The sequence below is a fragment of the Gigantopelta aegis genome, chromosome 10 (assembly GCF_016097555.1).
Source record: "Gigantopelta aegis isolate Gae_Host chromosome 10, Gae_host_genome, whole genome shotgun sequence".
Lineage (NCBI taxonomy): Eukaryota > Metazoa > Mollusca > Gastropoda > Neomphalida > Peltospiridae > Gigantopelta > Gigantopelta aegis.
The window spans coordinates 54,367,289-54,385,008 of NC_054708.1; the positions used below are offsets into that span (position 1 = coordinate 54,367,289).

Consider the following 17,720-nt stretch of genomic DNA (forward strand, 5'->3'; position numbering starts at 1 on the left):
AAAGCAAAAAACGTTTGGCATAACTTTATTTTGATGTAAGGAATCAATGACGTCATTCGAGTTTGACGCCATTTCCATTCAAAAATACACCGCACCACGTATTCTTACGTCGTTTGAATATCTAGTAATAGCGGGCTGGAATTAAAGTTGCGTGTACAGTTTACAGAAATACATTGTATTAAGCGTGAGCTTATATGATAAAGAGATTATTACCCTCGTGTATTTCGGTATCGTCGGTATCATATATTAGGAATAAAAATAATGTATTATGCTCGCATAATACAATTTTTATTCCTAATTTATGATATTGACGATACCGAAAAACACTGGTAAGAACCTCTCTCTCTCTCTCTCTCTCTCTCTCTCTCTCTCTCTCTCTCTCTCTCTCTCTCTCTCTCTCTCTCTCTCTCTCTCTCTCTCTCTCTCTATATATATATAATATATAGAGAGAGAGATTTTCATTTTTCATGAAAAACAATATATACGATATTAGGTGACTAATGGAAATACCTCAAGCTTTAATCGTTTTCGTAGTACAAAGAATCCGCATAACTTTTATGTTTTGCATCATATTGAACAAAGCTAAGTAGCAACATTATTTACTTTACTGAAGTCACTTGATGCATGTAAAACATAAATGTTAATTATTAACCTTGACCTTAAATACGAACTGCATTTAAATTAAAGTGCCAAGAACAATTTCCTTTTTTATTATTTTTTTTGTTTTTAAATTTTTTATTTTTTTTATTTTATTAGTATTGTTTTTTTGGTTTTTTAGTGAGAAAACAATGTGTATAATAATCTTTATTAATAAAAAAAAAATCTGATTAATATCTATTTATAATCAAGTTAAATTAATTCTAAACTTTTTTTAATTATGAATTTAGTTGAGATATCTCACCTTCAGTACTCAGAAGGTTCATATTACTATTTTCACTGAATAAAAATGGATACATTTGATGTCAGAATGAATGCATGAAACAGTTACAAAAACATGGTTTAAATAATTCACGTGTAAGTAGGCTATATCAAAAAAATAATTAATAAGTTTTGTAATTTTAAGGTTTTGTATTCCCTCCTCTGTGGTTTTGAGAGAATATTGTCAATAAATCCCAGTAATGGCAAATTAGGTGATAGCATCACTTCAGCTTTGACTTTGTACAGAACGTATTACAGATTGTCCAGAAACTTTTATTCAATAATTACAGGAATACAGATTTTTTGGGCAAAATAAAGGAAAATATCAACTATCTTACAGTAAAAATTTACACAGTGTAAGCAGCCCTGGGTACAGATTAAATAACTTTGTTAACAAAAAACAAAAAAAAAACCCCAAAAAAAACCCCCCAAAAAAAACAAAAAAACAATAGGGACATTTTCCTCTAAATAATCTGAGAAATATTTTTTGTAAATATTTATGGTTCTTTGCTTGAAATATCGTTCTGTGCACATCCCTGAGCTGATTCAGAGATCCTTTAATTCATTTAAGAAAGTTGTATAAAGGTTTTAGCGTTATTATATGGCTGTATATACCCTCACGACTTTCGTAACCTCTTGGAATCCGACTTGTGCAGAAAATAGTTATCATCTTAATTATGCTAATGGAAGATTCATAATCATGATGTTACATATACACTCTCAATATTTATAATGGTTTTGTGAATTACTGGTTATCAATTTTCTTGGAAAAAGACTTTCATTTAAAGGGTGAAGTCTCTTTAAAATAACTACCTAATTTGAATTGACACACCTCCTACTTTGAGACATAATGTGAAATGTGATATTCATGTATGATGACATATCTTACTGGTTTTCATCATTGTCAGTTTCATCATGCATGGTTTGAGGCTTGTTGCGAATGTCCTATGTGATATATTTGCAGAAAATGCTGCAAGTTAACCCTGCTGTTTGACATGAGCAGTTACTCCTGAAACAGTAATTTTTAGCAGTACAAGCACGTGCCATTACTTCCATAAGCTCTTGTAGACCAACTGCAGACATACCAGTACAATGACTGGGTATGTTGTTTATAATTACGGATGTGGCCTGGTGCAAATAAGGTGTGACATTTGATACCAAAAAATATTTCTTTAAACATGCACAAATCACCTAATTTTGGATAGGGTACATGTTTTATTTTAGTAAAAAATTTTTTATTTGCATGCAATCAAGCTTACCATTGGAAAAAAACATGCATTTATACCACTACATTGAGTTCCTTTTTCAATTTGAATGTGAAACTTTGGACAGCTATAAAAATAAGTGTGTGGACAAATATATTAACTTTTTGTGCTTCAAGGTTATGGTTTGACCCCATGCAAACATTTCAACAGAAATACACCAATGTATAGTCCATGTATGCATTGTACTGGTGTAATTAAGAAAAAAAAGCTATACATTCTGAATCGATGTTTTAATAGATTTCTGTAAAAAGACCTTAAATATAGTTTTGAACAAGAAAAACAGTTTAACATGTCACTGGGGATAATGCCGGACTCCCTGGAAAGTTTGTCTCAAGCTGACTAGAAATGATATATTTGGAAACAGAATTGCTTTGGAATCTTTTAAATTCCATCCATAATTAATGGTAAAGTTTTTAAAACACTTTGACTTCTATACAAAGTTTTAAAATATACTTACCTTGATTTTATGTATTGTATACTCTTCAAAAGAAGAAACGCAAAACCACATTGTCGTAACATTTGGAGAATTGATTTAATTATTGAATGGTGAGTCCGATAATTACCAAATGTTGCAGGATTGTTCACAATTCACTCTAGTCCATTGTGAGTAAGTGATAGGACACACCACCAAGGTCAAGGTCATCTGGAGTCAATACCGGGTGTGGCCTCCGCGTGTGTTGACAACTGCCTGGCACCGCCTGCCCATTGAAGCAACCAGAGTACGGATGACGTCCCGGGGGATGGTGGCCCACTCGGCCTGCAAGGCTGCTGCCAGCTCGGGCAGGGTCTGGGGCTGTGGTTGTCGCTGTCGGAGGCGTCGGTCCAACTCGTCCCATAGATGCTCAAATGGGTTCAAATCCGGTGATATCGATGGCCAAGGAAGGACATTAATGTTGTTGTTCTGTAGGAAAGCCGTTGTGAGACGTGCTGTGTGAGGCCTGGCGTTGTCATGTTGGAACACTGCTTTGGCGTTGGCCATAACTGGAACGATGTGTGGCCGGAGGATCTGGTCAATGTAGCCCTGTGCATTCAGGTTGCCCTGCACGTGGACCAGGTCAGTTCTGCCAGTGTGTGAGATGGCTGCCCACACCATGACACTATCCCCGCCGAATCTGTCCACTTCCTGCACGCAGTTTGCCGCATAACGTTCACCACGACGCCTAAACACGCAACATCTTCCATCATGACGTCGGAGCAGAAATCGGGACTCGTCACTGAACCACACCTGTCTCCATCGCAGTTGAGGCCATTGTCGATGAATCTGGCACCACTGCAGTCGGAGTCGACGGTGTTGTGGTGTTAAGATGACACCTCGAACTGGACGTCTGGCACGAATTCCTACCTCACGTAGGCGGTTCCGTACGGTCTGGTCGGATATCCTGCGCAAACCTGGTATTGCTGCGGCTGTGGAGGTGGCAGTAGTCAATCGTTCCCGAAGGTGGCGTACCCGGATGTAGCGGTCCTGCCCGGGGGTAGTGACCCGTGGTCGACCGGATCTAGGGAGGTCACGTGTTGATCCATGTTGCTGGTAACGGTCCCACAGTCTGGAGATGGTGCTTGGGGACACATGGAATGCCCTGGCAACGGCCGTTCTGGATTCGCCTGCATCTAGTCGGCCGATGGCATTGTTTCTCTGCGGTTCACTGAGACGTGGCATGTCCTGGATTGTCAACTGTCGGCCAGATACAGAGGCCAGGCAAGCGAACACCCTGCACTTTTATACTGTCGGTGTTCATGTTGCACGTGCAGACAACGCACGTGCAGTGGTGACATGGTTTGCACGTGGCTGCGTTTTTGCGAATATTCACATTTTGGAACTTTATTGTACAGTAGCTGCGTTTTATCGAATGTAACCGTGGGAATGTGTTTGGGACATGCAATGACCTTATATTCACAAAGCATGAACCGGTAGGAAACATAAAATCGGAGTTATAACCCATTTGTACCCTTTTGCGTTTCTTTTTTTGAAGAGTATATTATACTTTTCACCCACTAACACTGTGGTTTTACATAAATATATATAAATAATATTTTCATATACTTACCATTTGTGACACCCAATAGCCGATGTATATTTTTGTGCTGGGGTGTCGTTAAACATTCATTCATTCATTCATTCATTCCCTTGAAAGTTTTGTGAAGATACACCTTACGGTTATATATAGATCCTAACAATAAGAATATTCATACATATTGTATGAATATTCTTATTGTTAGGATCTATATATAACCGTAAGGTGTATCTTCACAAAACTGACCGTTATGATTGGGACATTTTCCTATTTCACACCAATTGGACATAAAACAACTATTCAAACAACGTAATTGCTCCAATTTGCACTAATTGCTCCAATAGTTAAAATTAAAAGCAAATATTGCCAATAATAAAGCTTAAGAGAAATTCAGAACATTTATCCAAAATACTTACTATTCACATCACATTTGTATACATGTTAACTCGTCCAGATTTTAAATTCAGATTGGAAGCATTTGACATCACCTCAGTAACCTGACTGACAGATGAGATGAATTAAGTTTTAGACAACAATAGCTTCTCCTTATACGATTGTTAACACAAACTTAGTGGCCAGTTGTCCATTATGGTTGGGACATTTTCCTATTCCATACTAATTAGACATGAAACAACTATTCAGACAACTAAATTGCCCAATGTACAATGCAACGAAACTTCCATACTAACTAGTTGCTAGGTCATTTCATGATGGGTACCTTAAATATTAAAAATTTCAATGGCAAAACAGGTTTATAATAACAATATCGAAAACGTTTTTGCCTTATGGCTCCAGTAGGATCCATTGGTTCTTTCAGGTTGGTTACAGTGCATAATTCCTTTATCTTAGCAGAGTGCCTAGGTTTAAAGTTAAATTTTACCTTTAATAATTTGTTTTTGTCCATTTTGTCCAACTAAAAATGGAATACTGTCACCAAGTATTAAGCTTTGCCATAAATGTCCCAACCATAATGGCTATCACCTCTACTGTATAAGAACCTAATTTTATGTCAAGTGTTGTATATATATATATATATATATATATATACACACACACAATTTGCTATATTGTGAAGATAAAGAAGTGACCTGATAATAACAGGTATTTTTTTTCTTTTGCAAATTTGTATTCCAAATCATGTAAATAATCTTGAACAGACAAAGCTCTGTAATTAATATATACATTGTTATTACCAAACTAATATTTGACAAATATTAGAGTACTATTATATGATAAATATTGATGTTTATTAGTAATATATAGCCGTTATGGTTGGGACATATTTCGTTATGGTTGGGACATGTAAATTTCGGCATGCTCTATGAGTAATATCTTGAGAAAGCTGAGCTTCTAAAATAAAACGATGGTAACATGCATTAAGGAAAGCTGAGAAATTAAAATGAACACATAGCCACATAATATTGCATGCAGGAGGCATAATGCAGATTGGAAACTGTACCGTTATGGTTGGGACACATTTAGCAGGTGCAATTTAGGATACAGCTGGTGCAAGTGTTATGTACAGAAGATGGTTTGTAATGTTGGGGAATTGTAGTCTTATGACCAGTATTATCCAATAAGGGGCCGTTCAAATATTACGTAACGCTATTTTTGTCAAAATTAGACACCCACCCCTTGTAACACCCCATAACGCTAGACCATACACACCCTAAAATATTACGTAACGTGGCAATGTTTATTTAAATTATACCCATGTTTACTACGATGATGTCATTAAAGTGACGTATTGCTGTACGATGAAAAAAAAATACGCATGTTTTCACTTGTGCCATTTTAATTGATCACCATCATGGTTGACGTAGAAAAATTAGGTTAAGAGAAAACAAAATTGTGTTACGTAACGCTGTTCAATACACCCTCCCACCCCTTGTAACACCACATAATGCCTGGACTTACACCCCCCAACCCCTAAGCGTTATGTAATATTTGAATGGTCCATAAAACCTTTTTCTTTATTATATGTTCTCAATTCTCAAGTACCAATGTTAGAAATAAGCAATTTAGTGAATTTTGGCTTCATTTGACCATTTTAAGTGAAAATACTGTCAAAATATCTCTATAGCTGTTGTCATGGTAACAAAACATTTGTTCAAGTTAGGTATGTGATTTAGATCATGAATATTTGTATTCTATTGCTTTATAAAGGAAAAGACTAACATTAGTATTAATCTTTTATGAATTATAAGTGTATCATGCAAAAATAGTGATATTTGGTGCAGTTTATGAAGATGTTCATGTTGATAATTCTGCTAATTGTTGACCGATTCTTTTGAAATTTGAAACATGTTTAGTCTGTAGGTTTGGGATGTAGATAATATCAAGAAGAAGAATATATTTCCATTACTCATATTTTTATCAGTGCCCCAATACTGGCTTCAAGTATTATTCCTCTTATTTGTACCAGGCCATATATCCACATTCGGTTCATGGTGATCGGCAGCCTGTCACAGTATGCTTTGTAGATTTGCTAGCTTCATGTGCTCAGTCAGAGCAGGATAAGTAGGAGTCCGACCTTTGATTTTGGGAGTGTTTCTATTACTTGTGAAGATGATGTGTTTCAAGCGGTTCATACAAATGTTACATTGTTTCGTCTTGTATAGCAAACTGTGTACCAGTATGTACCTTCAGACCAACTCTGTGCTTCACATTAGTGATACAATCCTTAATAATGTGGTAGCTCTGTGTTACATCATGTGGGTGACATACACTGCAAGGAGCTGGACAGACTGGTCTTCCAAGTGTTTTTTTTTTTAGCTGTGGCAGGAATGTTAATCACTTGACCTTAGGCTTTTTTCATATAAATTTGAACAGAATATTACCACTTCCAGCAGAAGAATACCAGCAATGCATATATATCAGTATCGTCAGACACCACAAAGTCTTGTCTGTTTTTTCTCGTTGTTATAGAATGCAACACCATCACCTAATTTAAGTACTACATATTTATTCGTAATGTTGAAGCATAATGTTGGTTTGAGGTACTGAGAGAACAAGAGATGACCTTTCATGACCTGATCACAGCTGAACAGTGGTTTGCTATACAAGACGAAACAATACAAACGTCAATAAACCACCTGAAACACACCATCTTTACAAGTAAAATAGACATTCCCAAAATCAAGTCTACTTCCTACTGATCCTGCATTGACTGAGCACATCAAGCAAGTTAAAACCATGATGTGGAAAGCTAACTATCAGCAGAACCCATGGAATGTGAATATATCTGACTGTGGGTGGGACATTATAAATGACATACCCAGTCATTGTACTTGTGTGTGCTCCACCAAAGCTTATGGAAGTAATGGCATGTGACTACTGCTAAAATGCCTGCTTCTGGAATAATTGTTCATGTCTTGCACCACTTTCTGAAAATGTATGGCACCGGACATTTGTAATAATTACACTCAAACTATGCATGATGAAAACTACACTGATGATGAACAGTAATGACATCGTACATGTACATATCACATTTTACAGTATAAATTATGTTTCAAAGAAGGAGGCTGCTAATTAAAATTTGGTGATTATTTTAAAAAGAGTTTGAATTCAAAATAAAACCTTTTCCCATAAAAACTGATAAAAAACATGCGTTAATCTACTACCGGGTAATATATATAAAAGTAGTATAAGCATTTAAAAGTGTGTGATGTGACAATTATGAATCTGCCATTAGCATATTAAATATGGTATCTCTGCATAAAACTGTTTCCAGAAGAAGTTAGAATAATCGTGAGAGTATTCAGCCATGAATCACGGTAAAGTGTTTTGTCTACACAGTATGGTTTCAACACTATCTGTAGTGAGAATGACAGGTTTTTGTTAACATGCACTAGCACCTCTCAATGAGTACAACACTATCTGTAGTAACACTGACAGGTTTTTGTTAACATGCACTAGCACCTCTCAATGAGTACAACACTTATCTGTAGTAAGACTGACAGGTTTTTTTTAACATGCACTAGCACCTCTCAATGAGTACAACACTATCTGTAGTAAGACTGACAGGTTTTTGTTAACATGCACTAGCACCTCTCAATGAGTACAACACTTATCTGTAGTAAGACTGACAGGTTTTTTTTAACATGCACTAGCACCTCTCAATGAGTACAACACTATCTGTAGTAAGACTGACAGGTTTTTGTTAACATACACTAGCATCTCTCAATGAGTACAACACTATCTGTAGTAAGACTGACAGGTTTTTGTTAACATGCACTAGTACCTCTTAATGAGTACAACACTTATTTGTAGTAAGACTGACAGGTTTTTTAACATGCACTAGCACCTCTCAATGAGTACAACACTATCTAGTAAGACTGACAGGTTTTTGTTAACATGCACTAGCACCTCTCAATGAGTACAACACTATTTGTAGTAAGACTGACAGGTTTTTTAACATGCACTAGCACCTCTCAATGAGTACAACACTATCTGTCGTAAGACTGACAGGTTTTTTAACATGCACTAGCACCTCTCAATGAGTACCACACTATCTGTAGTAAGACTGACCGTTTTTTTAGCATGCATTAGCACCTCAATGAGTACAACACTATCTGTAGTAAGACTGACAGGTTTTTTAACATGCACTAGCACCTCTCAATGAGTACAACACTATCTGTAGTAAGACTGACAGGTTTTTTAACATGCACTAGCACCTCTCAATGAGTACAACACTATCTGTAGTAAGACTGACAGGTTTTTTAACATGCATTAGCACCTCTCAATGAGTACAACACTATCTGTAGTAAGACTGATAGGTTTTTGTTAACATGCACTAGCACCTCTCAATGAGTACAACACTATCTGTAGTAAGACTGACCGGTTTTTGTTAACATGCACTAGCACCTCTCAATGAGTACAACACTATCTGTAGTAAGACTGACAGGTTTTTTAACATGCACTAGCACCTCTAAGTGAGTACAACACTATCTGTAGTAAGACTGACAGGGTTTTTAACATGCACTAGCACCTCTCAATGAGTACAACACTATCTGTAGTAAGACTGACAGGTTTTTTAACATGCATTAGCACCTCTCAATGAGTACAACACTATCTGTAGTAAGACTGATAGGTTTTTGTTAACATGCACTAGCACCTCTCAATGAGTACAACACTATCTGTAGTAAGACTGACCGGTTTTTGTTAACATGCACTAGCACCTCTCAATGAGTACAACACTATCTGTAGTAAGACTGACAGGTTTTTTAACATGCACTAGCACCTCTAAGTGAGTACAACACTATCTGTAGTAAGACTGACAGGGTTTTTAACATGCACTAGCACCTCTCAATGAGTACAACACTATCTGTAGTAAGACTGACAGGTTTTGTAACATGCACTAGCACCTCTAAGTGAGTACAACACTATCTGTAGTAAGACTGACAGGGTTTTTAACATGCACTAGCACCTCTCAATGAGTACAACACTATCTGTAGTAAGACTGACCGGTTTTTTAACATGCACTAGCACCTCTCAATGAGTACAACACTATCTGTAGTAAGACTGACAGGTTTTTTAACATGCACTAGCACCTCTAAGTGAGTACAACACTATCTGTAGTAAGACTGACAGGGTTTTTAACATGCACTAGCATATGTAAATGAAGGAACCTCTCAATGAGTACAACACTATCTGTAGTAAGACTGACAGGTTTTTTAACATGCACTAGCACCTCTCAATGAGTACAACACTTATCTGTAGTAAGACTGACAGGTTTTTTAACATGCACTAGCACCTCTCAATGAGTACAACACTATCTGTAGTAAGACTGACCGGTTTTTGTTAACATGCACTAGCACCTCTCAATGAGTACAACACTATCTGTAGTAAGAGTGACAAGTTTTTGTTAACATGCACTAGCACCTCAATGAGTACAACACTATCTGTAGTAAGACTGACAGGTTTTTTAACATGCACTAGCACCTCTCAATGAGTACAACACTATCTGTAGTAAGACTGACAGGTTTTTTAACATGCACTAGCATCTCTCAATGAGTACAACACTATCTGTAGTAAGACTGAGGTTTTTTAACATGCACTATAGCACCTCTCAATGAGTACAACACTATCTGTAGTAAGAATGACAGGTTTTTGTTAACATGCACTAGCACATGTAAACGAAGGAACCTCTCAATGAGTACAACACTATCTGTAGTAAGACTGACAGGTTTTTGTTAACATGCACTAGCACATGTAAACGAAGGAACCTCTCAATGAGTACAACACTATCTGTAGTAAGACTGACAGGCTTTTTAACATGCACTAGCACCTCTCGATGAGTACAACACTATCTGTAGTAAGACTGACAGGTTTTTTAACATGCACTAGCACCTCTCAATGAGTACAACACTATCTGTAGTAAAAATGACAGGTTTTTGTTAACATGCACTAGCACCTCTCAATGAGTACAACACTATCTGTAGTAAGACTGACAGGTTTTTGTTGACATGCACTAGCACCTCTCAATGAGTACAACACTATCTGTAGTAAGACTGACAGGTTTTTTAACATGCATTAGCACCTCTCAATGAGTACAACACTATCTGTAGTAAGAATGACAGGTTTTTGTTAACATGCACTAGCACCTCTCAATGAGTACAACACTATCTGTAGTAAGACTGACAGGTTTTTTAACATGCATTAGCACCTCTCAATGAGTACAACACTATCTGTAGTAAGAATGACAGGTTTTTGTTAACATGCACTAGCATCTCTCAATGAGTACAACACTATCTGTAGTAAGACTGACTGGGTTTTTTAACATGCACTAGCACATGTAAACGAAGGAACCTCTGAATGAGTACATAAGATGTGCATAGAATGATATTTAAAGCAAGGAACTATAAGCATTTTACAAAATTTGATCAGATTATTTACAAGATGTGCACAGAATGATATTTAAAGCAAGGAACTTTGAGCATTTTACAAAATTTGATCAGATTATTTACATGGAGACTTCCTTTTAGCATTATTGTAAACAAATGTTATTTCATTTGTACTGTGTTTAATGTGCAAAATTCTACCGGTCTGTTTTAACATGCCTGCATATACACCTGTAACAAAGTTCACCGTATATATTACCCATATGATGCAGATGATTTTACATAGTTACTTGTTGAATTTTCATAAGAGATATTGTTTTTGATAAAATTACTTTTCAAAGATGTCACACTGTTTTAAGTGGTTCTTGGACAGGTAATCAAGAAATAAAATTGTTATATTACAATAGTTTTAATCTATAACATACAGGTTACAAATATGCTTGCATATGTAGTGATCATGGAATCATTTTAAACTACCTTTATACCACTTTAAAACAAAGTTTCGTTTTGCCTGGTTGTGGTAGTATTAAAAAAAAAAACCCCTAAATTTGCAATGGTGACCATTTTGAAAACCAAGATGACCACAAGTAAACTCCACTTACATGTTGCTATATATTTTTATTTATTCTTTAATGTTTATAATAGGTATCTAAATAGGTAGAGGTCTTCTAATAACTTTGTACCTATAGGACATTATAGCATGACACAATAGGCCTAACTAAAAACAGTACTTTTTTAGCCTGGGGTTGGTATTTTTAAAATGGATGTAACAAAAATTGCTCTGTCATCATGTAGTTTCTGATTCAGGATACCCTCAATGACATAAACCATCATAAAACATTGTATGTATCCTAATTCAAGGTTAGGTAAAAAAAAATTCATGAACAATGGACGCCAGCATTCAGCCAGACTAACGACTGGACTTCTTTAGAGGAACAATATTGAGGTAGTAAACTGGCTTGCAAGATCGCCTGACTTGTTCCCTGTTGTGCAGGTATGGGATTTGTTGGGTCATAAGGTGTGAGTACCATGCGCTTATTCACAATGTCCACAGTAATAATAAAAAATACAATTAAAAAAAAAAAAAAAAAAATTATCAGCTGCTGAGATAGATTATCTGCAAGTGAAAATAAATACACACTGACTACGGTCAGTACACAAACTAAGAGCAGGGCTCGAACTTAATCGTTTTGAGCCTGCTTACTTCAGTTTTTAAAAAGTGAAGTTTGCCACAAATATAAATGACTAAAAAGTTATTTTGCTGTATGCATGTAGTCCTGCTTCAAATGCGCAATAAAACTCAAAGAAATTTTTTTTCTATCAGTAATGCTAATTAGACCACACTCAGGTCCCCCTCTAAATATACATAATGTTTCTGGAACAACCAGTTTACTAGTCCAAACTTTATAGACCCTGGACCTTGATTGTTCTTCCATTGTCAATGTCACTAGTGGTTAAATTTAACACAACATTCATGATATTACTGTTACTGAATGTTAACATTGTCAGTGGCTGTAGTTTCAGTCTTGGTTTTAACAACATTGGATATTCTAATCAGATTCACTGTCAATGGAGTGGACATCTCCACTGTTGTCGCCATCATGAGTTGAGGAAGTGAAGAACTGTTGATTGTGCATCTGGCTTACAAAACATTTTGAGTGCCTGTAGATCCTTGTATTTTGTCTGTTTGATGGGAAGTTTTCCATTATACAGTGGCATCAAATGCCTGTCAGCATTCCTTTTTTTTGACTTTTTCCTCGTTTTGTCATCACCACTGAATCCCAAGTGCCATTCCATGAATCCCTATACTTCGCTAAATGCACATGATCTGAATCGAATGAAATCTCCCCGCACAGGTCTAGTTGCAAAGGGACATGTAGTTTTGTAAATATCGCCTGTGTGAAATTCCTCAGAAAAGTTGAAGAATTGGTCTTGTTCACATTCAATGACAGTGAATTATGGACTTATGGTTTCTTCCGAATGCACTGTAACTGTTCCCACCACTATTGCGGAAGTTCTGCTGGAGCTTTGGTGTTCAAAAGGTCAAAGTTCTTATCACACTGCTTGTACGATTTACCCAGATCTGTCAACCCTCCTGGATTCCACAGGAATCTCCCGGTATTTGATCAAATCTCCCTCTTCCTGCGCGGGAGACAATTTCTCCTGTTAAATGAAATTTTTGTAAGCATTAAAAAAAAAAAGATCCCCGTTTGCCAAAATAACATAAGGGAAGTAACTCTGCCTTTTTTTCTCATTCGGAAAATGTCGACTGCTTTCGGTTTCTGAGAATGTAACAGGCCGAATTGTCCCGGCTGAAGTGATAATTGTGGGATATTTATATTGTTAAAAAAGCACATGGAGTTTATAAAATGACGTATTATTATAATGTTTGTTGTCATTGTAATGGCTATGAAGCGTGTTGCCGCTAATTCAACAGGCTGTGTGTATTGACATTCAGTGTTGCCATATCAATTTTTAAAAATTTTTTTATTATTATTAATTTTTTAATCTCACTGCCCCCTTTCCTTTCTATCCTTTGAATTCCATCTCATTTCTTCCCAATCTGGCAACTCCTATCTTTCAACTTCTTTCGCTGTCCACCTCCACATCCCAGTTCTTGTCTCCAATCGCGACAGGTGTTTGTCTCTTGTGACTATCTGTGCCACACACCTGCCATTCCCCATCAGCTTTTAGCTGTGGGCTTAGTCTGACCACTTCGGGGAGTGTTCAGTAGTTACTTCTGGCATTGTTAAGAGGCACTTGTAACCACCTACTATGCACCCCTACTACCGGCGGTCGTTAGTGCTGGGGGTCAGACCAGCTTTATTAGTGGCAGAGGACGAGGATGCCAGGTGGGTGCAGGGAAATACACAGAGACTGCACCCGTGGAGGAAGTTGAGACAGGTAAGCGATGGTGTGGACAGCTCAGAAGACAGAGTCGGAGGAAACTGACAGAAAGGGTCAAAACAGATCGAAATCGTGGGAGAAATTGGAAAGTTTTTTTTATATTAAGATAATGAGAATGATAGGCAGAAGGTGATAGATGAGAAAGATAAATGAATGTGTGAGCCAGCTTTGACGGGATTTGAACCACTGTCGTCAGCTTGATTGTCCAGCAGCTTATCCACTAGACCACGGAGCTCACAAAACTATCCAATTTAGTTTTAATAACACCTCTGAATTGTAAAATGTCTTTCCACTAGATTACATAATGCAACTATGATAAATCTGAAATGCCAGACTCTGGCCCAGAGTTGACAGCGATGTATGTTAAAATCACATGTCACAGCAAGACAACGAAAATACCAATTAGCTATATAAACATACTTGTGTCAGTTAATTTTGTATGTGTGTGCAGTAAAATGTTGGTAACAAGGGTACACTTCAAGAGATTATTTATGTACAATTAATAAATGTTGTGTTTGACATAAAGTTACTCATGGAAATGGGTATAATTCTGGTATATTTCACACAATGTCCGTAATGAGGTTTTACTTAAGATTAATGGAAATACAATGTTTATTGCATCATTATAATGATTTTAAATAAGTATCACACCACTGTTCCTCATTATAGTAAAAACAGAATATTAATTTATAAGATTTATATAAATTTGTCTTTGGTACTTACCCGTAGGTACACTAACCACAAATGATAATGTAATGTAATCTGTAAGGTTACCGGCCTCAGTGGCGTAGTGGTTAGGCCATCGGTCTACAGGCTGGTAGGTACTGGGTTCGGATCCCAGTCGAGGCATGGGATTTTTAATCCTGATACCGACTCCAAACCCTGAGTGAGTGCTCCGCAAAGCTAAATGGGTAGGTGTAAACCACTTGCACCGACCAGTGATCCATAACTAGTTCAACAAAGGCCATGGTTTGTGCTATCCTGCCTGTGAGAAGCGCAAATAAAAGATCCCTTGCTGTTAATCGGAAAGAGTAGTCCATGTAGTGGCGACAGCGGGTTTCCTCTCCAAATCTGTGTGGTCCTTAACCACATGTCTGACGCCATATAACCATAAATAAAATGTGTTGAGTGTGTCGTTAAATAAACATTTCTTTCTTTCTAACCTGTAAGGCTGTAAGTGTAATACCGTAAATGTACTAATTCATTTTTTAATTTCTTGTTCGTGTTCTTAACATTTTTGGATAAAAGAGTTGTTGATTTTTAAATATGTATTAAATCATAATAATATTTAAACTTAAAACAAAAAAATTATAATTATATATATATATATATTTTTAAAATTAATTATTATTATTATTATTATTTTTTAATGCCAAGATCTAAGGTTAACAAGTATATATGACATTATGTAGTGTTCATATAGCTTATTGTAATAATTTTCTTTTAAATCTTGCGATTTTTGGTTAAATTGTGTGAATTTAAAAAATCTGCTTTTTGACAAAATCTCCTGCGTTTTTAACACACACCTCCTGCTTTCTCTCGACTAAAGGTTGACAGGTCTGGATTTACCACGTGTTGGAAATAACATAATAATGCGATCAAATCGTTTCTTTGTATGCACTAACCAATGGCAAAATTGAAACACTGAAGTTTTTGTTCTGTCCAGCGCAAGAGTCACAGAATATGTGCAGTTTCTTCACTTTTTTTTGGCTATAAAATGCAAGATTAACGTGTGTGCACACACCAACGGCAGGCTGAATCTGACCCTGAACGTAGAGTTGGATTAAACAGGGGTAAGTTATAATGAAGCCAACCTTTGGATGGCAAAACATGATGAAGTACACTGTTTTTTGACACTATAGATTAAACCAAATGACCACTTTGCAAATCAGTCAAAATAGTTTGCAAATGTTTAGCGTAAAATGACTGGGTGGTCGTAGGCCATATTTGGCATCGTTGTGAAATGTGTTACCTGTTTTCGAACCGAGCATAGAACAGAAAATGTCATTGTGCCATTATCTACTGATAGCCTCCAGTTGCCATTATCCAAGCACTTTGAAGAAACAACCACATCTAAAGAGGGTGGGATGTATGTATCTTCAGCTCGCCTTGATTTGATCATAGTGAAGACTGCATTCAATGATAGTGCTCACCTAGCTCCATTTCAGGAGAGTGATCTTCAGCTCGTCTTGATATGATCATAGTGAAGACTGCATTCAATTAGAGTGTTCACCTAGCACAATTTCAGGAGAGTGATCTTCAGCTCTCCTTGATTTGGTCATTGTGAAGACTGCATTCAATGAGTGTTCACCTAACTCCATTTCAGGAGGGTGATCTTCAGCTCGCCTTGATTTGATCACAGTGAAGACTACATTCAATGAGAGTGCTTGCCTAGCTCCATTTCAGGAGAGTGATCATCAGCTCGCCTTGATTTGATCATAGTGAAGCTAGACTGCATTCAATGAGAGTGCTCACCTAGCATCATTTGAGGAGAGTGATATTCAGCTCGCCTTGATTTGTTCATAGTGAAGACTGCATTCAATGAGTGTACTCGCCTAGCTCCATTACAGGAGAGTGATCTTCAGCTCGCCTTGATTTTGCTCGTGGTGAGGAATGATTGATAAGCAATTCATTTAACTGCCACAAGGTCACCCTTTGATGAGCATTTATCTGTTGGATCAATTACAGTAGATTGTTGGTAATGTTCACTTCAGTCAAGTGTCTTTAACCTTTAGACTACTGGATTAATTTTTAACAAAACCCATGTTGAGTGGGTACAAGTTTATAATTTTTACTAACATATATTCACTTAAATGTTTTATAAATACATGAAATAAAGTTCATATATGAATCGGTAAGTATTATTTTCATGGGTTTTTGTAATTTTTTAATGATTTTTAGATCAGTTAATGGTGATTAAAATTGGGCAAACATTTTTAAAAGTCGTGTTTACTTAAGAGGCATTTGTGGCCAGCTGTCCAGTATTTATGTCCAATATTCCTGATAACAGTGGTTTTCTGACCAGAATTTTTTTTAAATCCTAAACAAAGATTCATATTGCAGTAATTGGTGATTTTCGTTGTCGGTAAAACGATCAAATTTATTATCAAATTAGCTGTCACAATCAGCTATCGATCCCTGAAAATGACTACGACATGCTGCCATTGTTGTCAAGCGAAAATACTTGCCGAAAACCAAAATAAAAGCCACCATTTTGAAAAGAAATCTGTTTTCTTTTATTATATTTCCGTTTCTGGTGAGTGCCATGTGCAAAACGGCAGGAAATACAAATTGGGGAATGCACTGTATGCAGTATACAGTATGTCGACCGACGTGACGTCGGGCGAGATATCTCGCCTGCAGTAGTCAGAAGGTTAAGTATACATATATGGAAAATAACTTGTAATGACAATTTGTATGGTGTTCATTTATTTTTCAGTCATTTACTGGCATGACAGCTGAAGACATTGAGATGGGTGCAGTCAAAATTATTCAGTTTCCATATGCAGTTATTCTTAAGAAATTGAAGATTTACTTTAAACTAAGACTTGGGCAGAAACGTATTTGCACGAAACTTGAGTTCTATCAGACACCAGAGAGATGTGGTAAATATATGTTTTTTTGGTTATGTACTTCAAGATCCACATGAAAATTGAGTTCTATCAGACACCAGAGAGTTGTGGTAAATATATGTTTTGGGGTTATGTACTTCAAGACCTACATGAAAATTGAGTTCTATCAGACACCAGAGAATTGTGGTAAATATATGGTTT

General features: G+C 36.5%; 1 protein-coding gene across 1 annotated transcript in view; it reads left to right on the plus strand.

Annotated features, from left to right (window-relative positions):
• The first annotated feature begins 17,305 nt into the window (after positions 1-17,305).
• Positions 17,306-17,720, plus strand: part of LOC121383695 — a 290,334-nt gene continuing 289,919 nt past the window's right edge. The window contains exon 1 of the mRNA XM_041513789.1: positions 17,306-17,552. Within this exon, the coding sequence (XP_041369723.1) occupies positions 17,399-17,552 (154 nt within the window). The 5' untranslated portion in view covers positions 17,306-17,398. The remainder of the gene's footprint in view (positions 17,553-17,720) is intronic.